This window comes from Filicampus tigris, chromosome 22 (genome assembly GCF_054856515.1).
Source record: "Filicampus tigris isolate MCC_2025a chromosome 22, RoL_Ftig_1.0, whole genome shotgun sequence".
Classification (NCBI taxonomy): Eukaryota; Metazoa; Chordata; class Actinopteri; order Syngnathiformes; family Syngnathidae; genus Filicampus; species Filicampus tigris.
Window position 1 is genome coordinate 2,140,780 of NC_141238.1, and position 21,454 is coordinate 2,162,233.

At 47.4% G+C, this 21,454-nt stretch overlaps 1 protein-coding gene across 4 annotated transcripts in view; it reads right to left on the minus strand.

Moving 5' to 3' along the window:
* Nucleotides 1–24: 24 nt before the first annotated feature.
* anks1b (ankyrin repeat and sterile alpha motif domain containing 1B) overlaps nucleotides 25–21,454 on the minus strand; it is a 50,574-nt gene continuing 29,144 nt past the window's right edge. Inside the window, exons 14-28 of one of the 4 annotated variants that reach the window (XM_086022396.1) lie at nucleotides 19,909–20,357; nucleotides 19,523–19,642; nucleotides 19,069–19,138; nucleotides 17,794–17,900; nucleotides 15,348–15,446; nucleotides 14,940–15,092; nucleotides 7,401–7,508; nucleotides 7,122–7,313; nucleotides 6,921–7,046; nucleotides 6,282–6,353; nucleotides 6,072–6,155; nucleotides 4,930–5,067; nucleotides 3,877–4,047; nucleotides 1,460–1,551; nucleotides 25–830 (exon numbers count right to left, since the gene is read on the minus strand). In XM_086022396.1, the coding sequence (XP_085878522.1) occupies nucleotides 782–830; nucleotides 1,460–1,551; nucleotides 3,877–4,047; nucleotides 4,930–5,067; nucleotides 6,072–6,155; nucleotides 6,282–6,353; nucleotides 6,921–7,046; nucleotides 7,122–7,313; nucleotides 7,401–7,508; nucleotides 14,940–15,092; nucleotides 15,348–15,446; nucleotides 17,794–17,900; nucleotides 19,069–19,138; nucleotides 19,523–19,642; nucleotides 19,909–20,357 (2,030 nt within the window). In that variant the 3' untranslated portion in view covers nucleotides 25–781. Of the gene's footprint in view, nucleotides 831–1,459; nucleotides 1,552–1,717; nucleotides 2,598–3,876; nucleotides 4,048–4,929; nucleotides 5,068–6,071; nucleotides 6,159–6,281; nucleotides 6,354–6,920; nucleotides 7,047–7,121; nucleotides 7,314–7,400; nucleotides 7,509–14,939; nucleotides 15,093–15,347; nucleotides 15,447–17,793; nucleotides 17,901–19,068; nucleotides 19,139–19,522; nucleotides 19,643–19,908; nucleotides 20,358–21,454 lie in introns of those variants that run through there. The other 3 variants (XM_086022395.1, XM_086022394.1, XM_086022393.1) reach the window with 3 other exon arrangements.

Sequence of the window (21,454 nt, forward strand, 5' to 3'; positions counted from 1 at the left end):
GAGAAATAAATTCGCCACTCTCCATCATGGTTGTACAAGTCATATTTTATTCCATGTGTGCTTTACAGGGTTATAAATAATGGCATAAAATTACAAAAATCAGCGTGCTGGAAGTCCCAAGCCTATTTACATGAATGTCACCCCAAATACATCTACCACGTCGTCTACTTTTTGTCTTTGTTTAGCTTTAGTTTCCAGTGCCACAAACCGTCTGTCCATCTTTTACATTACAGCTATCAACAATGAGCTGGCAAAATATTTATGTACATTTTATAGCCTCACTTCCCATACGTACAGTAGTTGAACACAGTCCAGAGAGGAGGGACGGAGGTCCGCACAGTCACGCTTCTTTTTTTGTCTGTGTGTGCATTATTTGTTTTTAAAGGGGGGGCGGCCATCGGTCCGGTAGAAAAATAAATGTGACATAAGGACGACAGCAGATGAGAATTGCACAAGATAATCAGGCTGGCGTTATAATACTCTCATGTTAAACATCGATACCTAGTCTTCTCACTTTGAAGAATTTCTCAAATTAAAAAATAAAAAATAAATGACATGCCCACTTGTCCATCTCCATGGTAACCTCCCCCCAAAAAAGGCTGGAGCAGAACATTCAGTCCCCCGTTTTTTGTTTGTACGTGTGCGTGTGTGTGTTGGTCCGGACATAGTAGTCAAGCTTAAACGCGGAACAGAGAGAGGGTGGGGGGGGGCATCCATGTTTGTAGTCCTTTGAAATGAGCGTGCGTGTTACGCCTGACAAGGTCCGTGTGTTTATGGCTGGCTACATTCTTTGATTTCCACAGTAAAAGACATGAGCGTCCGCCACTGCCCTGCAAAATGAGATGACATCACTTATCGGGAGAGCCCTCGGTATAAACCCCCCCCCCCCCCCCGTCCCTCAGCAAAATGGCCGCCATGCGCCTCAAGAGCCACATGCTTTATAAAAACACCCCAATAATCCAGCTAGTAACATTGAAGAGCTATTTGATGGAACGAAAAGGAAGAAAAAAGACAACAAAACCAAAAGTGCTCCTCAACTTGCTGCTGTCGCTAGGACAACGGCCTCCCAGGCAGCTAAAACACTGCTGCATCTTGTCAATCAAGTTGTCAGGGGGCGAGACGCTCAAACAATTAAGAACAACGCAGAAAGAAAGGAAAAAAAAAGGAAAGAAAGGAAATGACTGACCCACAAACAGGAAGTGGGGGATGACGACGCTGCCCCCTAGAGGTGGAAACAGAAGTGCACCCCAAGCGTCGTCATGCAGGTGGCCTAACGGAGGAGGAGGAAGGACTGGCGGGATGCTTTTTTGCTTTCGTGCTCGGCTCGAGACCCCCCCAGCCCCAACTGAGCGACAACTCCGCCCCCTCCGGGCCCCGCCCCCTCCTACGCCCGCCCTCGCAAAGGCACGCACACGCAGGAGTGCACAAGGCGACATGTTAAAAAATAGTGGTCTCGTACTTGGTGTTGACTCCTCTCTTGGCCTCCTGACCCGGCTCCACTATCCACGGCACGTTGGCGTGGCCCTTCTGCTCCATGGACGCCTGCTCCATCTGAACACACACGCACACAAAAAAGCACCAAAGAATGAATGTAGCTAATTTGAGTGAAAGTTTTTGCATAACATCTCATTTATGATGACCATGGAGACCCAGTACACCACTGTATTTTAATGTTGGTCGTTATGGTGGTATTAGGAGAACTAAGTATTTTCTTTCATTTTTTTGGGTGGTGGCATTTTACTTCCTACTCCTTTTTGAGCATGTCAATGAGGTCGGATGCATTGCATCATTTATTTTTTATTATTTTCTATTTGACTCTCTTATGTTCCTGTTCCAATGGCTGATCATTTCTGTGATACAGTGTTCCTTCCATTCTGTATTTTTGTTTTTTAAGTTTTGCAATGCATCCAGTTTTCAAAAGAGACCCCAGATACATCTGAAAACAACAAACCTACAACATGCTCACATTACATTCAGAAACAAACGCATGAGAAACAAGCCAATCATTTCCAAATCATTTTTTTCGCTCTGCGTAACCGACGTGACGTCCCACGTTTAAGCCGTTGAGCAACCTTTAGCAACAATCAATCGCTGCCGAGGCCGCAGGTGACAGATGAAATGGAAGCAAACACTTTAAGCGCATTCCAGCCAATCACATCGCTCGCTTTGGTGGGCTGCTTCAATGTCAAAATGAGGAGGAAGAGGAGGGGGGGAGGAAGGGGGGGGGGGGGATCAGTGTCATTAGCGGTAACAAGGCTAATCTCCACACGTCGACACGCTGCTGCAAACTCGTATTACACACACACACAATCTTGTTAAAGGATTAGCAACACGCGCACACGACATCATCATTAGGGTGGTCCAAAGTGTGAGCTCAGCCTGTCCCACGCGCCGAATGACAAAATGCCCAAAGAAAAGAAAAACAAAAAAAAAAGAAAACCAAGCAAACGCACGGGTAGGAAAGGAAAAGTGAGGAGGACCTGCGACTGAGCGAGATGGAAGAGTCGGGAGGGAGGAAGAGGAGGAGGGTGGAGAGGAGGCCGGTGGGGGGTGTAAATGTGGCCCAGTGACCAGCGGCCCGAGGGCGACATGATGACCTGCACAGGGGGCATACAGAGGTCACACAGAGGTCAAAGGCGGCCCCGGAGGAGATGCGGGAACGCGCGCACACACATGCCGTGATGGCAAGGAGGGTCCCGGGAGATGCTCGGGAGCGGCACGCCGGGCCATTAAAGGTGCACGCCGCATTACGGTGGCGCAGTCAGCTCAATGGAAATGCACGGAAAGGATAAAAGTATTGGGACAGGAAGTAAAAATGCTGAAAATAAAACATTTAAAAATGTGGAGTAATACAAATTATACTGGCATTTTAAAAAAATGAATAAAAAAGTCCTATTATAGGATTGAAGCCTTTTAAGTGCTTAAAAAGGAAGTCAACGCAATCACGGCTGACCCGTTTTCTGAATCTGAGCCGTGATTGGTTGTTGTGAGCAGTTGTGATGTCATTTTCAGTCTACAGAAGACAAAATGGCCGCCCCCAGAGATGGCTAAAAACAGAGTGTATTTTGCTGCTTAACTTATATTCCACAAACGCAAAATTAATCAGAATGTCGTGTTTCAACTAGTGGGTTGACTTCCGCTTTAACTTGGGAAAAACGTTTTTTTATTATTTTTTTTATTGTTATTATGTTATATTATTCCAACTTTTTTCCAGGTTTAAAAAAAAACAAACTAAGACTCTCAAAAATCTCCAACTTTAGTCACGTAAGACTAACTTTAAAAAAAAAAAAAAAAATCCCTCAAAAAACAGGCAACTTTACTGGAAAAAAAATCCAGGTTTATCCACGTAATGTCTTTTTTCTGAAGAATCAGATTATTTTCTTGAATGGGGACTATGAAAGATTGCAACTATTTACTTTTTTCTTCTTATGAGAAGTGACTACTTGCAGTTTGCATGCACCTTCATTTTCTCCCATGACAACTATTTCTTGCAAATCTACTAATTTGGTTCAAACTCCAACTTTTTTTGTGGCGAAAGATATGATTTTCTTAAACAAAACAAAAAAAAAAGATTTTTTTCCTTCAGTTCAGTTTGTGACTATCCGTTTTGGGTTTCACTCTCGATTTTGGAGTCGGCAAAGCGCATTTGCCAAATACTTCGGCACCAAACTCATTTGTCCAGTTAAAAAAATAAGACAAATTAAGATTCATTTCCACTTATTGAGGATTGAAAGCTGCTTTTGTCCCTCTCGTTGTCATGTTTGTCTCCTTTCCCACACACAGAGTGACGGGAGCTCATCCATGGGCCCGGCGGCAGGACGGCCCCGCCGGACGATTAGCGCGGCGTGAGCTCGCGGCGGGGGTCGTCGGGCTTACGGATTTGCGGATGTTGACGCCGCGCGGCTTGGGCACGGGTTTGCCGGGCTTGCTGTCGAAGCTCTCGGGCAGCGTGGACGAGCCGTGGCCGCTCTTGCGCGCCTGCAGCGCCAGCTGGTAGGCCACCTCGAAGGCCTGGCCCAGCGTCAGGATGATCTCGTACGCCAGGTTCTGAAACGGGAGATGAGGCGTCAACAGCGTGGATGCCGCGGATTTTACAGTGATTGTTTTTACCTGCATATATTAGCCCTTTTCAAATACAAACAAAAAAAAAATCTGATAATTGTTTTCTCCAATTTCAGATTGCACAACATATGATTGTCAAAAATAAAAATTGTACCAAAAATGGCATTATTTTGGTTCTCATATATACTTTCAATTAAATCAGCTGATTAATTGGTTATCTGAATTTTATTCTGCCAAATATTGCACTCCAGGCAACTCTGTATGTGTTGCTGCTCCGTGTGTGTTACGTCGCCGTTGTTTGAAGATGATTGTCATTAACAAATTTTAGAAAATGGATAAATTGTTCAATGCTAATTTATGTAAGCCCATCAATAGTATTTGGCATTACATGTTAGCATTATGCTAGTGGATTAAACCTAATGATGTTTAAATATACAATTTACAATTCTCTTTTGTTGAATGTAATGCCACGGCACGTTTTCAATGTTTATTATTACCGTAACAGCTACGCTAATTTCCATTAGCCTGTCGATGGCGTTTCACGTTACATAACGTGAGCATAAAACTAGCGGAGTGTCAAAATTATATGGTTTGGTCGAATATTTTGGTGTTGACAATGTTTAGTTCTCATTGTAAGTGTCAGTTTTGTAGTAAATTTCAGCACTGAATTACAAAATAAACTTGAAGCAAGCATGCTGTGCTTCTTATTTGGAGAACTTGCGAGTGGTCTTGTTGTTTCCTCAAAGTGATGTGAATTTAAAGGATTAAACAGTCTGCATCCGATTAATTCAATTTAGAATTGAGGTTTCCGTAAATTTCAGATATATTAGTTGTTGATCGCAGAGGACAAAGAAAATCCACGCGTACCACATCAAAGGCGGTGAAGACGTGGCAGTAGTGGTGGCTGGACTTGAGGTCTTTGGTGATGTAGGCGAAGGTGGACAGGTCCTCGGGATCCTGAGCGGCGCACGAGATGTTGCGGATCTCGTGCTCGGCGATGATGTTCTGCGGACAAAAGCGCGGCCGCGTCGTTAGGATTCCGCCGTTGTCTCCGGCGAGACGCTAAACAAACGGCATTTATTATTCAGCGCATATTTCATGCAGCGTTCTGCTTTGGGAGCTTTTGTCCTGCGGTGATGACAACAAGGAGGAGGAGAAGGAGAAGACTCATTAAAGGGCAAGATTCTGGAATGGAGGATGCTCTGCGCCAATGTGACACACATCACACACACTTTAGATTTGGCTGGTTTAGAAAAAAAAAATATACAATTTAAATATATAAATAAAATTGGAAATATTACTTCTAAAAAGCTGCTTACTGGCTTGTACAAAATGTAATGGCTGATCATGAATATTTATCACAAAATACAACGAAATAAAATGAAGGCTCTTTATCCAGATATTTCCTTCAATTCCCCACCGGAGGGCTGAGGAACATGCATAGTAAAAATAAAGCAACATAAAATAAAATACAAATATCAGGGTACTTTCCACATATTTCTGCAAAATTTCCAAGCGAGAAAATGCAATGAAAAAAATAAATAAATAAAATAACATTTACGGGCACTTTTTCACCATTATTTTTCGTACTTTCGCAGGGGAAAAAATAAAATAAAATCCCCAAAAAACAATTAACTTAAACAAACGTGAGGTTTGCAAACATTATTGAAAAAATATTTAAATAAATCAAAAAAAGGTTTGTTCCTTAACTCATTATTTTAACAATTTTATTTGTCTTTTCACATCGAAAATTAAACATTTGAATTATAAATTCAAATTGTAAAATACATTTAAACCAGTTCAAACAAAATAAAATAAAAATGCTCAGTGGGCAACGCAAAGATTATGGAACAAACATTTGTCAACATTTTTCCCAGTGAGTGATGCAAGAATGACAAATAAAACTACTGAATAAGTAAAAATGTAATCAAATAAAAAAAATACAATTAAATTGAATTAAAGAGTAAAAAAAAGAAACAAATCAAAGTGTCTTTTGCGGCAGGCGTTACCTTATTGGTGGCGTCGATGAACTTGACTCCCTTGTAGGACACGGAGAGGATGATGGTGGGCACCTTCTTCATCTGCTCCGTCGACTTCTTGGTGGGCGGCGACAGAGAGCGACACAAGCGGAAACCAATCACTTGACGCCACGGCGACCGAGCGACACGCGACTAGCTTTCTCCTCCGCGCCCGATGGCGCGAGTATCGGCGGCGCGTACCCTCATCTTGGCGCAGGCGTCGTGCGTGGACTCGGTGCCCCGCAGCTCCTTCACCAGCATGGAGCCCAGGTACTGCACGCACGCACGCACAACAACATGGCGTCAATTTCCAAACTCCACCACCAATCGGACGTCTAATCCACAGCAGATGGTTTGGCACATTCCAGATAAAGATTAAAAGATGACATTTTTTAAATCAGTTTTTTCGGGGGCGGGAGGGTGGGGAGACACTTAATCCATTTCGGCTGCCTGCCGCGCCCTCGATTCATGTGTCCGCTCGAAGGAACGGGACCAGCTTGTTTGGAGTGCCCTGACCAATAAAAAAGTAGTCATTTGTGTCATAATAAAAAACCAGCAACTTCTCTTCCATTGCGGCTCAGCGAATTTTTGTGGGGGGTGCAATTCCATTGTCGACCACTAGATGGCGGCACACTAGTTTGAGCCTGTAAATTTGAGTATTTATATACACAGCCTAGTTTTTGTTTAAAACGATTGAATGACCACTTTATTCCTGCTTTTTATGCCTACAGAGAGCGACGGCTGTACGTCTATTTCATCATGTACATATTCAGGCATGATTATTAACATATGTCATGAAATGATAATTGAAATACTGTTTGGAACAAGAGGGCGACTCACGTAAGCTTCGTAGTCGCACGACTGGAAGATGAGCTTCTCGGGGTGGTGCTGCCAGTACTGAACGGGCGTGGACGAGGTGGCCTCGTTGGGCGGACGCAACGTGATGGGCTCGCACCACTCGCCAGCCTGCAAACGACAGCCAATCAGACGTCGGGGCCGGGGGAGGCGTTAACGCGGACACGAGCGCCTCCCGTCACCCACCATGCTGACTTGGGCCATCTGCCGCTCCAGTTTGGACCGCGGCACGTCGTCAAAGTAGTTGTCGTTGCTGCGCTGGCGCCGCCGCGCGTCCGCCTGCATGATGAGGTGCTGCACGTCCAGGGAGCCGCCCGGGACCCCCGCCGCGTACGCCGCCGGGCTGAGCTGTGGGGGGGTGTGGTTGCCGCCGGGCTCCTGCGCACAAAGCCGACAGGCGCTCGGGTGGGGTCGGGAGCGCCGGGCGGGCGGCAAGGCTTCCGGCGAGACCTGGACGCAACTCACCCGGAGGGAGATGGCCCGCGGGGGCTTCTGGGGGGTGTCCTCGTGGAGTCGGTCCCCCAACGAGGCCAAGATCCGTTTGCGGTGCCCGATCAGACTAATCTTCAGAACCTGAGCGGAGCACAAAGACAACCACGGTAAACACTTGAACTAATAACATCAATACATTCTTGACTTCTCTTGAAAAAAATAATAAAGTAAAATGCCGAGTTGCCTTTATTTGTAATTGACTGTGACCTATGGGCATTTCTCCCAATCTGAAATGTGACAATTAAAATCAATAATATCTCACTTATTTTCAATATTATTGATAAAGGACTCCAAAAGCAGATTCCTACATTTGAGAAATAATGTACCCAAAAGACTTTTCATTACATCAAATATTTAGATTTTATTGTTTTTACTTTATTTTAACCCCCAAATGAAATTGATTTTCATTTTCATTAAAACATTTTTGCATTCAATTTTTTTTAACAATAATCTACCAAAAAAGATGATTCACTCATTACATACAATTATTATTTTTTATTATGGTTTGCATTTTTTATTTTGCCACATAATACATAATTTAACACTAAATTTAGCAGATTATTCATTGCGGAAAATTTATTAGTTTACTTTTTTTCTTTAGCAATCTATTGATCTGTCTTTGCGTTTTTTAAATGCGTGATTAATTTAATTAAAAAAAAATGTTTGACCGATTTGAAAGTGACATTTTCTAGATAACCAATTTGGGACATTTCTCAAACTTCCTACTTCTTCTCTCAGACCTCATTTCCATATTTTATTGAGTGCAAAATTTGGTGTCAAACGCGATCCTTTCCCATCTTGCAAAAGCCACTTTTTAATGATAATTTTTGCATGATGCTTTGCATTTGTCACGATAAACTCTCGTCGGATCGCCGTCGCCAGGGTAGCTTGAAGGCAGCTTGATGCAAATGAGCGGCGAGTAAATCAAAGCGTTCCACATTTGCAAAACGTCGTCTCCAGCGGAAGCGCTAACTGCTAACCTCGCCGCACTCCGACGGCAGGTTGTCATCGTTTCTGGCGCTTAATGAACGAATCATCTGACGGAGCGTCGTTACGCCGCGCGGGCCATCAAATGCGCACTGTGATGTTGCTGTTTTCGTGCTGATTACACCCAACGCGCATAACACACACACACACTTGGACGCCAATGAAAGGCTGCATTGTTCCCGCGGTCACCAGGCGTCCTCTGACTGTGCCAGTTACCACTTTTTTTTTTTTTTTGGTGGGGAGGAAAAAAGAGCAGCGGGAACACGACGGCCTTCGGCGGGGACGTTTGCACCTTGGCGCACCAGCCTGCGCGACTAACCTCTGTTGGTGCGCGTCCGTCTGCGTATGTGTGTGCGGTTGTGTTAATTAGCTTCAATGTGAGGCCTTGCCGCCAGCGTAATGATTCTCCCCAAAGGCCTCCGTCGCAGACACACACACAAGAGCTTCAATAGTGTCACCGTAAAATCTAAAAACCTTTATGTCCAATTACCGTTTTACAAAAATTTCGAGTTTTTTATTTATAAAAGAGGCACAGTTATCAAAGCAGTTGGACCCCTTGGATATACAAATAAAAGGGTCGCTTCAACGCAAAGCGTCTTTTCAGTGTCTTTTCAGGTATGGCTTCTCATGTAAGAGAAGTCTACCAAATATCATATTGCTCGGCTAAATTTTGGAGATTTTTGGTTCAGCTCTGACCTTGCGTGTTTGAGTCGCTAACCCTGAAACCAAAATGACAGACTTCCTGTGTCTTTCCCCGCATTTTCTGTCTCTACTCCTGAAGGACACGCCCACCAAATTTCATGCTGCTCGGTCAAACTGGCTTTTCAAAAATGGACTACATGCTTGACCAATCATAACACTTTACAGATGCAGCAGTCATAAGAACATCATCTACTTTAAGTACAGCAGACCTCAAGCAGAAGTTCACCTGTTGCCATGGCAACACAGCGCCGCATCAGCAGCCACACAACACACACACGGGGACGCGTAAAACAGCTGTTTTTTGTGGCGTGGGAAGACGAGGTTGTTATCGGGGAATGGACCAAGAAGGCGCCGGCGGGCCAACACTGCGGCGCGGCGCCGCACCATCCGCATGTCAATGGCCTTTGCCGCATGCGGCGCCAGCCCAGAACCAGTCGCCGCCGCGTCACCCCGATGTCATCCCGCACAGGCGTCGCTGTCCGCTCTTGATGTCGTTAGCCGGCTGATTTTCCGTCTCGGCTTTGCCAGCCGCCGGGCTAATCTCGTTAGCGCTGCCGTTAGCGCAGATGGAAGCGGCCTTGATTCACGGATTAAGGCGGCGCAAATAAAGAAAGCTCAGAAAGCGGCTGTCGACGAGCGGGGATGCCAAAGACAAAAATTAATTGGGAAAATTCTCTAAACATCACGGCGTATCACAGCGGGAAGTGAGTTAAAGCCGCACAAAATTAGCTTCACAATCCTTTGGCCTTCATCCATTTTTGTGGGCTCACGTGGGCTCAATCCCCCCCCACACTCCAAGAATGCTAAGCCATGACCTCAATGAGATGGCGTATCGATCCCAATGGGGGGGGGTCAAAGAATCACCGGCGTCTGTTCACCTCAAATGGAGATTCTATTGATCCACGCTCGTCTCAGCGCCATCTTGGAGTAGCTCAACCACAAATGAGACTTCGTCTCACAATTTGTTGTCGCCACAACACATGAAGACAAATAATAGAACAATCCTCACAGCTACATCTATTCTTTATCCTCTGTGGGGAGCAGCTGATTTTTTATTGTACTATTGTGGCTGCTTAAAGTGGAAATCAAACCAAAAATATTTGTTTCAACAATATGTTCCCAGCAGGCCCAATCACGGCTCAGCTTCAGAAAACAGGTCAGCCGTGATTGGTCGTTGTCATTTTCAGTCGACAGAAGTGACAAAATGGCCGCCCCCACAGATGGCCAAAAATGGGTGCATTAACTCTTATTCCACAAACGCAATATTTATCAGAATGCCTTATTTCAATTAGTGGGCTTGCATAGAACATATTCTTGAAAAAAAAAAAACGTTTGTGTTGACTTCCACTTGAAGCATGTATTTGCTTGTATATTTGATACTATGAAGTCATCCATTTAAAATCATCAGGTTGACACGCTTTGTCTCATTTTACTCCTCCGTTATTGATTGTTGAACTCGTCTTCGCACCTGAGCCTCCCCCCCGGTGCCCGCACTTGGCTAATGTGTGTGTGGAACGGATCATTATTATCGACCGGCCCGTAAATGACGCGCGCGCACACACACAATTTATCTACACCACACATTTGGGATGGGAGGGCTGCATGTGTTGGGGGGTCTACTACTGGACGGTAACCACGGGCCAACCGGTTGCCTGGCAACCAGCACGAGCCACCAAAAGGGGCGGGCGGGTGGTGGGGGGTTGCAATGTGTTGGAAGTGATAAAACAGTACAGTAGCCAATGGGGCGGCTCGGCAAGGGCGGCCGGCCAATGGCGGGGAGGCATGAAGAGGCCCGCCTACACGCAGACAGATGCATCTCCATTAATAGCAGGAGGAGTGGAACTAGACTGCGCGCGTGTGTGTGTGTGTGTGTGTGTGTGTGTGTGTTAAATGCTGCAGGATCAACTTGAAAACGAGATCCCCTCACTGCTCGACGCGCACGCACACACTTGCTCGGATGAGACTTGATGCTATTTTCTGGGTTACTAAAATACTTCAGAGGGGAAAGATGAAGCGCGTTTCATAATGCAGAAGCGTCAGCCGCGCACACACATGCGCAAAAGTAGCGTGCAATAAATCACACGGGTGCAACCCGACGATATGTACATAAATACATCATGTGTGGCGTGTTCATATTCACGACAGCGTTGTCTAGTGTGCCCCGGATATCCCCCCAAAAAATACAAATATGTCAAATATTCTGTCTAAAGATAGATGAAGCCAAAAGGCGAGGCGGTCCGCGGTGGGCCTCGGCGTGTTGCTCCTTGCGGACGTCACGCAAATGGGTCACACGCCGACAACGCCACGCTGCTCACGTCAACATGATTTATGCTCTCCAAGTTGCTCCGGTGTCGTAGCGTCGAAAGAAGCTCAACAATTTGGAGCTAAATGCCGACGCTCCCAATTTCCATCACGCCAGGGCCATCGCGTTGGCGCTTGAACAGACCAAAATATACGCACATGTGTGGACGAAACCAACACCTAAAGTGGGCTAGCCTGACAGTTACATTAGCAATGCTAATGCTAGCAGCTTAGAAACATACAGTGGAATCTTCAGTTGACTCTTTTCGCTAACTTTCTTGCGCTGCCTGAGAAGTGTTGGTAAACTGTCTCTTCCCTCCCTCGGCGGGAGCTGTGCGCCATTTCATCGCCTCAAGATTGAAAGTCTTTAACGAGTGCAAACAGTTTGAGCGCAGAAGGAAGCGCCAGATTCATTCCCACTGATTAATGCTTATTCAGCGCTTTGTCGTATTTATTGCATCACTCGTGGCTCGAAGACCTTTGGGGAAAAAAATTGTATAGGGACGATTACGTAACCAGAGCTGTTTGCTTTTATGAATTATTAAAGGCTTTTTGTCTGGTTTGCCTTTGTTGTGGCCGACGGGTTCGTCTCAACGACGACGATGTACACTTTCCGAAAATGTCGCCGCTTTCCAAACGAAACCAAGGGCTAAAGTGGTAAACGCCCGATGCAAATTCGGTATCCAACTCCACTTTTTCGGCACCGTACACCACTGCTTTTTGTAACCTGACCCAATTTAAATTTACATTTTTTTTTTTTCTTTTTACTGCGGCTGCTGTGAAAAGTTGGCCGCCCGTCAAAGTTGACACAAGGAGGGCTCGTTTTCTCACTCGAGCGCAGGAAGTTGCGAGCTCGCCCGTAAAAACAAACACGTGTCGCCAGGAGTGCGAGCGATGTTTGGACACACGGAGCCGCTCCTCACCGCTCGCCGCCTCGACACACTCAATCATCCTCGGCAGCAGTCCCGATAAGGACGCGCCAATAACATCGGCGCTCACCTTCCCGGAGAGCAACTTCAACGTCAAGACGTCGTCCCGGCCCGTTCGTCCCCTTGCACTTTGTTCTCCTTATCGCCGTGGCCTCTCCCTCTCGTTCGGCAGCTCGTCGTCTTCTTAGCTTGCGGCAGCTCGCCTGCATGTCTCTGCCTGATCTCTCTCTCGCTCTCTCGCCCGCTCGCTCGCTCTCCCTTCCTCTCTACCCTCCTCCTCCTCTCCATCTCGTCACTATGGCGACGCGGGCCAGGCGCTCGTATGGCGTCCGTCGGCTTACTACGACGCAGCGTGATTCACGATCGCCTCGTAGCGGGGAAAGGAGGGGGGGAAAAAAAGGTAAAAATCAATGCAAAAAAAAAAAAAAAAGGGTTTGAGTCACCTCTTGCGCAATTGACAGTCATTCCTTTTAACGTACGAAAGAAGAACGTATGTGTCATGTCGCTAGCTGTTTGTGTAACAAATCAGACTTTGTATCTGGGACGGGAATTGCAAAGTAACTCGCTTTGGTGAAGCAAATGACGGACGGCATGTAAAAAAGCCACATATGTTCAACTCGGGCCATGTGCTGTGTTCATAAACGATGACTTTGCCTTTAAAATGACTTTCTCAGTCGCCGTTTTTGTTGATATTGAATCCAGCACATATGATATGATGATATGGATGTGTCTGTTAGTCCTTCCTTTCCAAAATGTGAGTCGGGGAATGTGCCGGTTAGCGTAGAGTCGGGTTTGATCCCGCCGTCTATATTTAAGGCCGGAACCATCTGGCAGCGGGACGCCGCACAATCTGTCCGCTTGGAGTCCTGACAGAAAAGGTGATAAGCGCGCACACGCTGCTCGCCGTCACTGGCACCGGGCCACCCGGAGTCGTGCAGGTACAACACACGCGCTTACACCCGTACGCTTCATTCAACTGCTTTCATACCATATCCCGCGTCGCTACGGCAACCAGCAGTCGCCATGGCAACAGGCTAGCGCCGCGCCAGAGAGGAAGACTGCCCTGGCTTTTTCCTCGTTCGCATATTTGCACACGGCGCACACACGCACCTTGTCAAAAAAAAAGTGTGACGGGAATGTCTGGGACAAGTCGGGCCCTGTTTGTGACGCACGCGCACACACTCAAAGCAGAACAGGCCTTCACATGCCAAGGGGCGGAAGGATGCCACTCCAAACTAACTGGACCGGAATGGCTGTTTTGTACTTCCTAACTGCACTTCATTCCAAAATAAAAGCGCGGCACTTATTTTGAAGGGACGGGCACATTCAAGATGTGTCCACAAGGTGGTGCTGCTCACTCATGTCATTTGACGGTCGCCTTTGGACCCATAGGAGGATAAAAATGGTGCATATTACTACACTGATTCATTGCTTATTCCAACATGAGCACAAAATGTGCGTGTCCAAATTTGACCTTGGAGAGGATCCCAGACTAATTTGCCGTCTTCATTCCACTCCACAAAGCAAATGTCAGTCTCGTGAGCGCGACAAACGTGGCAGGCTGATGTGGTAGGGGAGCAGCGCCATCTTGTGGACGTTTCTAGAAGGCAGCCACCTCTTCCCATTGGAAGTAAACCATCACTTCCTGCTCCTACTTCAAAGCTAGCGAAGCCATCTAAGGCTCTATTATTAATGGCTTTCATCATTTTGCGTGCTGCTACACCCTCTAGTAGGAAATGACTGCACTACACTTTCACTTCTGTGTGTGTATGTAGGGCTGCTCAATCATGAAGAAAATATATTAACCAGGATTATTCGAGGAATCATTGAAACCTCGATTATTCAAACGACCATTGATTTTTGGGTGTACAACAAGAAAATGTTTCAAGGTGAAAAATATAAAGACAAATACATTTCTTGATGATGATGTCAGTTCCAAAACGGACTGTATAAAATTAGTTATAAAATTTTAAAAACGTGCAAATGTATAAATTCGTATATAGTAGTAGAACTTCCTTGGATGTAAACATGCGCGTGCGTTGGATATAAATGCATATTAATAATTGATTTTAACCATTATGACAATTTTGTAATCAGAGTGTAATAATCATAATTGAATTTCGATTAATTGCACAGCCCTATGTGTAAACGTATAGGTGTGTATGTACATACATATATTTATATATACATATATAAACACATATGTATATGTATGTATATCCAGTGTATCATATTTCAACGACGTGCCAGCCAAAGGCTTACGTAATTCCACGCTTACCCTGGACGTATACGAAGCGTGTCAGCGTGCGTTCGCGCTCTCTGTGTGTCACATATGCATCCCACAGATGCGCACACACGCGCGCGCACACACAGCACGTGGGCGGCATCCCTGACGCTGTGAAGCATCTTGCGGCCCACATGCTTATATAACGAGGCGCTCTGCACCTCCTCCAGCTGATCACTTCATCAGCGCTGCCTTGGCAAACGCGGCACCGAGCAGCAGCAGCAGACCCCCCCCCCCCCCCTCCCTCCCACCTCCCCCCGCTGGAATGTTACACGCATTGGTGAACGTTTTCATCCATTGCGGACTCACGTTGATGAGCTCAATCTCCCAGATCTTCTTGACCAGCTCCATGGACGTGTAGCCGTTGACCAGGAAGGACTTGGTGTAGTCGCCCAGCTCCAGCGACTCCAGCCACTCGGCCACCGACGTCGGGTTGTTGCCGTCGTACCCGATTGGCCTCACCTGCCGTGGAAGAGACACTTTTTGTTATTTATTTATTTTTTTGAACGAGTGCCTTACTGTCTGCGAGAAAGGAAGCGCTGACTGCAGTAAAGTGCTGCAATAAAATCTGCTTACCCCAAATTTCGACAATTGTCTACCACTTCATTTGCGGGCACTTAAAGCCAAAAGTAAGACCATCGAACCTCATTAGGGTGTCATGCACGATTTATAGAGTTGAGTGCGCAAGGAGCCTTATTTGTCGACTCGCCGACTCACCCTGGGCAGGAGGCGTATGGCCTGCAGGAGGCGCTGTCTGTGGGCCGAGTTGAGGATGCCGATTTCCAGCAGGTCCTGGTCCTCCACCACGTTGCTGCCCTGCGCCACCAAACACACACGCGCACATTAGCGTGCAAACATTGAGCAAACATTTTGCACTTGATGGCAATTTCGAGCTTTCCCACTTTAAAGCACTCGGCGCGAGGACCAGCACGCCGGCGCCGCTTCATTACGCAGCTCCGCACTCGTCGATGCACTCTAAAAACTCGCGAGTTGTGTTAGCAAAAAAAAAAAAAAAAAAGTGTTTTGTCACACGACTCATTGCCAGTTCTTGACTAATAGAACTTGGATATGACAAATGCTCTTCCTATTGTCTTTGTGAGGCCGCCAGTGCCAACTATTGGCGGGCGTCTTACTTGGACTGGCACACATAACAAGCACGTCAGCCCTCCGCTATTGTAACGCTAACGCAATGGGAAACACTAAAGGCTAACAATTAGCATCAATGTGGCAATGCCTGACCGATGAGGATTTTTTTTTAAGGCCCATTCCCATATTTGGCAGAATAAAATTCTGATAACCGATGAATCTGCCTTTTAATAAAAAAAATTAAATCAATAAAAGAACGTTGTTGGTCCCTCTTATGCTTACGATAGATATGAATTACAGTATTTGAGAGAAAAATCTGCAAAAATCAGGTCATTTTTTCCACATTTTTTGTGTGTGTGGGGTTGTTTGAATGTCATTACCTTTGTCTTATGTTGTGATGTGTTTGTGTAAAAATAAAACAATCCCCAAAAATTGGCAAAACATGTCGCATGAGCATATAACAACACTCACAGGCACATTCTTGATCCTCCGCTAATATTACTGCCGTACTGAGAAGCAGATAGACGAGCTGACACTGCAAACTATTTATCTGTCTTATACTGCCCCCAGGTGGCCAAAGCGCACACCAGAAAGAATCAAGCTGGAAAATACATCACAGCATATCATAGTATGCCCCCTGGTGGCTGCACTGTGAACTCAAAAAGATTTCCCATTGTTCGGGTGGATTCATTAGTATGCGTAGTGATATGGAAGATGCATTTCCAGGGGCGGGGAGTGCGCATGGCTTTGGCGGGCTACTTTGCTATGCAACGGGCGTATCGCTTCATCAATCTCATGAGTCTTTTCCCGCTCGGCTGTCATCGTCGCGATAGTTACCAAATTAAAATTCCTGCTCGGTGGCGCAGGGTCGAGACCACAATGGAGATGGATGACACGGCTGTGCGGTTAGAAGATCAACACCAGCGGTGATGAGCATTTGGAATGTTGTTGCATACGTCCTCATTACACCCTTTTTCATGTCCTTGGTTCGTGTTTAACCTCACAGGACACTTCATTAGGCACGCACATAATCGCATCCTAGCCGTGAAAATAATGCGCGTCCTCGTCTGACTGGTGAAGGTTAGCGGGCACGCCGGCGTTGATTAGCCTTGGCTAACGATAAATGGTTGGGGTTGGAATTACACGTTCATTTCGATCTCTAGTTAGTGCTAAAGCTAACCACGCTAATTAGCAGCCAATGCTAAAGATGCGGTGTCCGAAAGTGACGCTTGTGAAAAGGTGCTTACATTAGTTTTTTTAAACATGGAAGCTTAAAACAACTTTTTCCAAAAATCGTTTGCATTTTTAACAAGAAATGCATTAAAGTTCAAGTTTGTCCATTGACAAAATGTTCATACTGCAGATAGGGACAAAAACAAAGTGGATGTATAAACATTTTGGCAATAAAAAACATTTGAAAAACGAATTTCCCTACAATGTAAAGCTTACAAAATTACGCTTAAAAAAAAAGTCTTTCAGATGATTTGATTTAGTAACTTCCACTAACAACCCAGACTAAATTCAGCACCTCCCAACGAGATCACTTTAACATATTTCCCTCATACCAATTCCTATTTTCAATCAACTTGGGGCACCTCTGAACATTACAGAAAGAGCAAAACGCGTATTTTGAGTAGAGCGAAGATGCTGGAGACATCACAACACACGAGGCGGCTGAGGACAGCAACTGGCGTCCTCGTGTACAGCGGCCACGTGCGCTTGCAGTTGCCACGGGAACAAGATTCTCATTTTAAAAAAACACTCATTCATTTCTTTCCATGTGCGCTAATTGGATTAAAAACGAGATCAATTCCTGTGAATTGGTATCAAGGGTGTCGCTCAGAGACCCCCGCTGAGTTCCTGGTCATGCGTCACGGCTGTCGAGCATCCGCAGGCAACAGGTGCTTTTCCACCGCCATCATTGCTAGGGGCCGCGCAAAGTAAAAAAATAAAAAAATACATTTAAAAAAAACGGTCAGCGTCTGCGGCGTTGGCTGGTCGCGCGTGGGAGGCGCAAAGAGGAGGAAATCCGACAACTTGGGCGCGCGTACGCCAGACAGAGCCGAAGGCCACTCACCATAAACTGGACGTTGTCGAAGCCGTTGGCCAGCAGGTGGTTCTCGTACTGGACCAGGCCGATGGAGTCCAGCCACTGGCCCACCGATTGCAGCGGGCATCGGGGACCTATGAGGGGGTGCAGGGGCAGACGCTTGAGCAGGGAGTAGCCGTCCACGCGGTAGCAGCGGCAGTCCGGCTGCGACAGCTGGCACTGCCACATCATGTTGTGGCGGGCAAAGTGGCTGTCAAACGAGCCGGCCATGCCTTCCGATGAGGTGGCAAAGGGGAGGGGGGGCTAGACTAGAAACATGCCGAGGGTGCGGGGAAGGGGGGTGGGGCGAGGGCACAAGTTGTATCCAGAAAAGAGCGCTCGCCCCGGGTGTAAAATCCTGCCGGCCGGCCGGCCCAGGTTGGAGCTGGAGATCCGCGGGCGAGAGGCGCCCGTGTGCGTTTTGGAGCGGCTCGGCTCAGCTGTTGCGCTCCCTCGCCTGCGCGCGCGCCGCGAGCGTGTGAGTGTGTTTGCAAAAGAGCGAGCGATGGAGCTGCGCACTGTCGACTCTCTTCATCGAGGACTCCCACGTTCATCTGTATGCTTCTGCTGTCTCCTCTCTCTCTCATTCTCTCTCTCTCTCTCCCCCTCCTCGCTCGCCCTTCTCCCTCTCCCCCTGTCGCCGCTGCGCTGCCTCTGCGCATGGTAGCCATCGTAACATCTCCGGGCGTCTTTGTCTGTGAGCCGAGCCAACCCACTTCCACGTCCCCAAAAGTGCGCGTGCATTAGTGTGTGTGTCGGGGAGTGGAGCATGGTCGGGGGGGGGGGGGGGGGGGTTCTGCTTGGCAACCATGGTAAATGGGGGATTTGGATTGACACAAGAGAAGGAAGTGGGGGGTGGGGGGTGTTCATGAGAAGACAGGCATTTAAAAATACATCTTGTGTTTGTCAGGCGGAAACCTCATGTCCAAATATGGTCAATTTCCTATTTTTTCCCAAATCCATATTATGGGCCTGCCACCCCCCCCCACCTCGCCTGTTATCGTTACGCTTGATTGAGCAATTAAAAGTGCTGAAAATAGCTTGGGAGCAAATCTGTTAAGTCTCTTGAGCTGTCTTGAGAAACGAGGTAAAACTTCCTCAATCCGCGGGAGCCGTGCAGCACGACGTCGCCTCAAGACTGAAAGTATTTTTTTTTTCCTTGTAATATTGTGATTCTTCCATAAGGGATGACAACTTTTTTTCATTCTACCTTCAAAAATGACGTTCTCTTTCCCACAATGCGGGCACTTGTGTGTGTTTTACCTGAGTTGCGGTCTTTCACATCCAGTCCGCTGCTTATTCCCGCCCCGATGGAGCTCATAATCTTGTCGATCTGAGCAAACACAAGACAGAGATTAGCTCAAGTTAAACAAATAGTTAGCAAGGAGATGCTACGTCTGGCTTACTAATGAGCGAAAAGCTCCGTAGATAACGACGCTAAAAATGCAACTGTGCCACCTTCTTCTCCCCGGTGAGAACGCAGCGCGGCTCGCAGCCTTTCTCTTATCTCGCCCTCCCGCTGCGCGCAATTACGCCGCAAAGGTCGTCTTAATTGCCGGGAACCATGCTAAATTCCACATGCTAATTCGCGGCGTCGGGCGGCTAATAAACCAACGCGGAATTGGTCCTGCGTCATCATTAGGCCGGATAATGACGGATGCTGACCTTATGTACTTATAAGTCATAATGACGAAGGCATCCGTCAATTAGCTCGTACCTCCTCCCACTCGGCAGTAAACGAAGGCGTTCTTTCCAGCTTCGCCGCCGGAGTGGTTCCGTCGCCACCTGCACCCGAACTTCCTTGGCCGCGAGGCCCAAGCTCCCAGATGCTCTCCTCCTGGCCCCAAAAAAAAAAAAAAAAAAAAAATTGTGTAGCAATACACATTTGTTTGTTTGCGAGCCAGTTCTTATCGCAACTTGGTATGAAGAGTGACAAAAAGAGATGGTTATTTCAACAACTGCCTATCATTTTTTGTTGGATATCTGACTAAATTCTACTAAAACTAACTTGTAAGGTGTTTTTGGATGCATAGAAAAGCTACACTACGCATTCGATTGGTCGCTAGCATGTTGTTGCTATTTTAAGCACAATTAACCGTCCACCTGTATGGGCGACACGGCGACCAGGTTGGAGTCCGACTTGGACAGGGACTTGGAGAGCTGCAGGTCCAGCACGCCGCGCGGCACCGACCTCATCCTGCCCAGGGTGCAGGCCCTCTCCTCGTAGCCGGGGCCCTTGGGCGCGCTCCCTCCCCCGCACTCCACCACCTCGCCGTTCCTTCCCGACGGCACCCGTCGATCCGGGTCCTGGTTGACTCTGGTGTGGAATACGGTCCGGTAGACCACTTGGGGTTTTCCGCCGGCGTCGTTCAAGCGGGGCGGCCGCGGGCCCGTCGAGGCGTGCTTGCGAGGTTTGGGGCTGTAGAGGTGGTACGGCGTTTCCGGCGTCTCGCAGGCCGGCGACGACCCGTGGAGGAGGCCCGCGAACTCCTCCGGTATGCGGCTCTTCCGCCGGTCCTCTAACGGCGGGTCACGAAGGTTTGGCCCGTCGTCTGCAGGGAAAACAACAAGAAGAGCCACTCGTGACTTTGAATAAGCGTCTGAAGCGGTGCAGGCACGCGCGAATTCATCACTGGGGAGACACCAGGGGCTTAACGAAAGCACGTGCTAATCGGTTGATACTGAAGAAATCAGATGGGTAAGATGGATCGCCGAAATTAACTATCGCCATAACGACACGACATCGAGCGCGTGGCTCCAAAGTGACGTCGACAGAAAAGTCATTAAAGTTTAGCGCGCCTCGGCTCCATCGTCAACAGGTGAGCGGCTCGGTCGCCGCGGCAACAGAGAGCCGCAGCACCATTAGCGCCTTTAGCTTTCAGCCGAGCGCGAGCGGCGACGGATGAAAAAATAATTTTAAAAAAAGTTTTCAGCTGACAGCAATCAAATCAGCGGGGGCGTAAACGTGTGTTTCTCGGTGTGTGTGTCCCAGACGAAAAGTGGCTTACCTTTAAGTCGACCCTGCAGAGTGCACTTAACAGAGCTAGCGCGCTAACAAACGCCGCGTCTGCCGTCCGCCTCACTTTGCACATTTTCTTTCCCGTCCCAACATTGACGACCCGCGCACATATATGCGCACGTGCGCATACACGGGTCACGGCACGTAGCCGCCGGCGTTACAACAAGGATTGTTGCTCGTACGAGCTGCGCCCGTCTCATGACAAACAACCGCAGAATTGCACGTGCTCGACAAGTTTAGACACGGGAATGATAAATGTGAGCAGCTCGGGACTCATTTTAAAAATTAGCAAGCCAAAGAACAGAGCGCTCGGGAGTCCAACAGGCAGGCAATTTATTCCCATATTCAGCATTTCTGTGTTATATCGCCTCCTATACACTGCGCGTTGTACAACTGACAGGAAATGATGCAAGCAAGGTGGCGCTGACTGACACCAACGATGAGAATCCACTTCATTTGGAAGTCCCAGAGGACCGAGAAGGACGCCAGGGGGTGCACACCTAAATGGAGCATAGCTGTAATTTATGCATTGTCGTCCTTGAGAAGGAGGATCTTCGTGCATAATTAGGCCGCTGTAGGTGGTATCCATAAATAAAGCCGCACAAATAATACATATACACATAGGAGGTG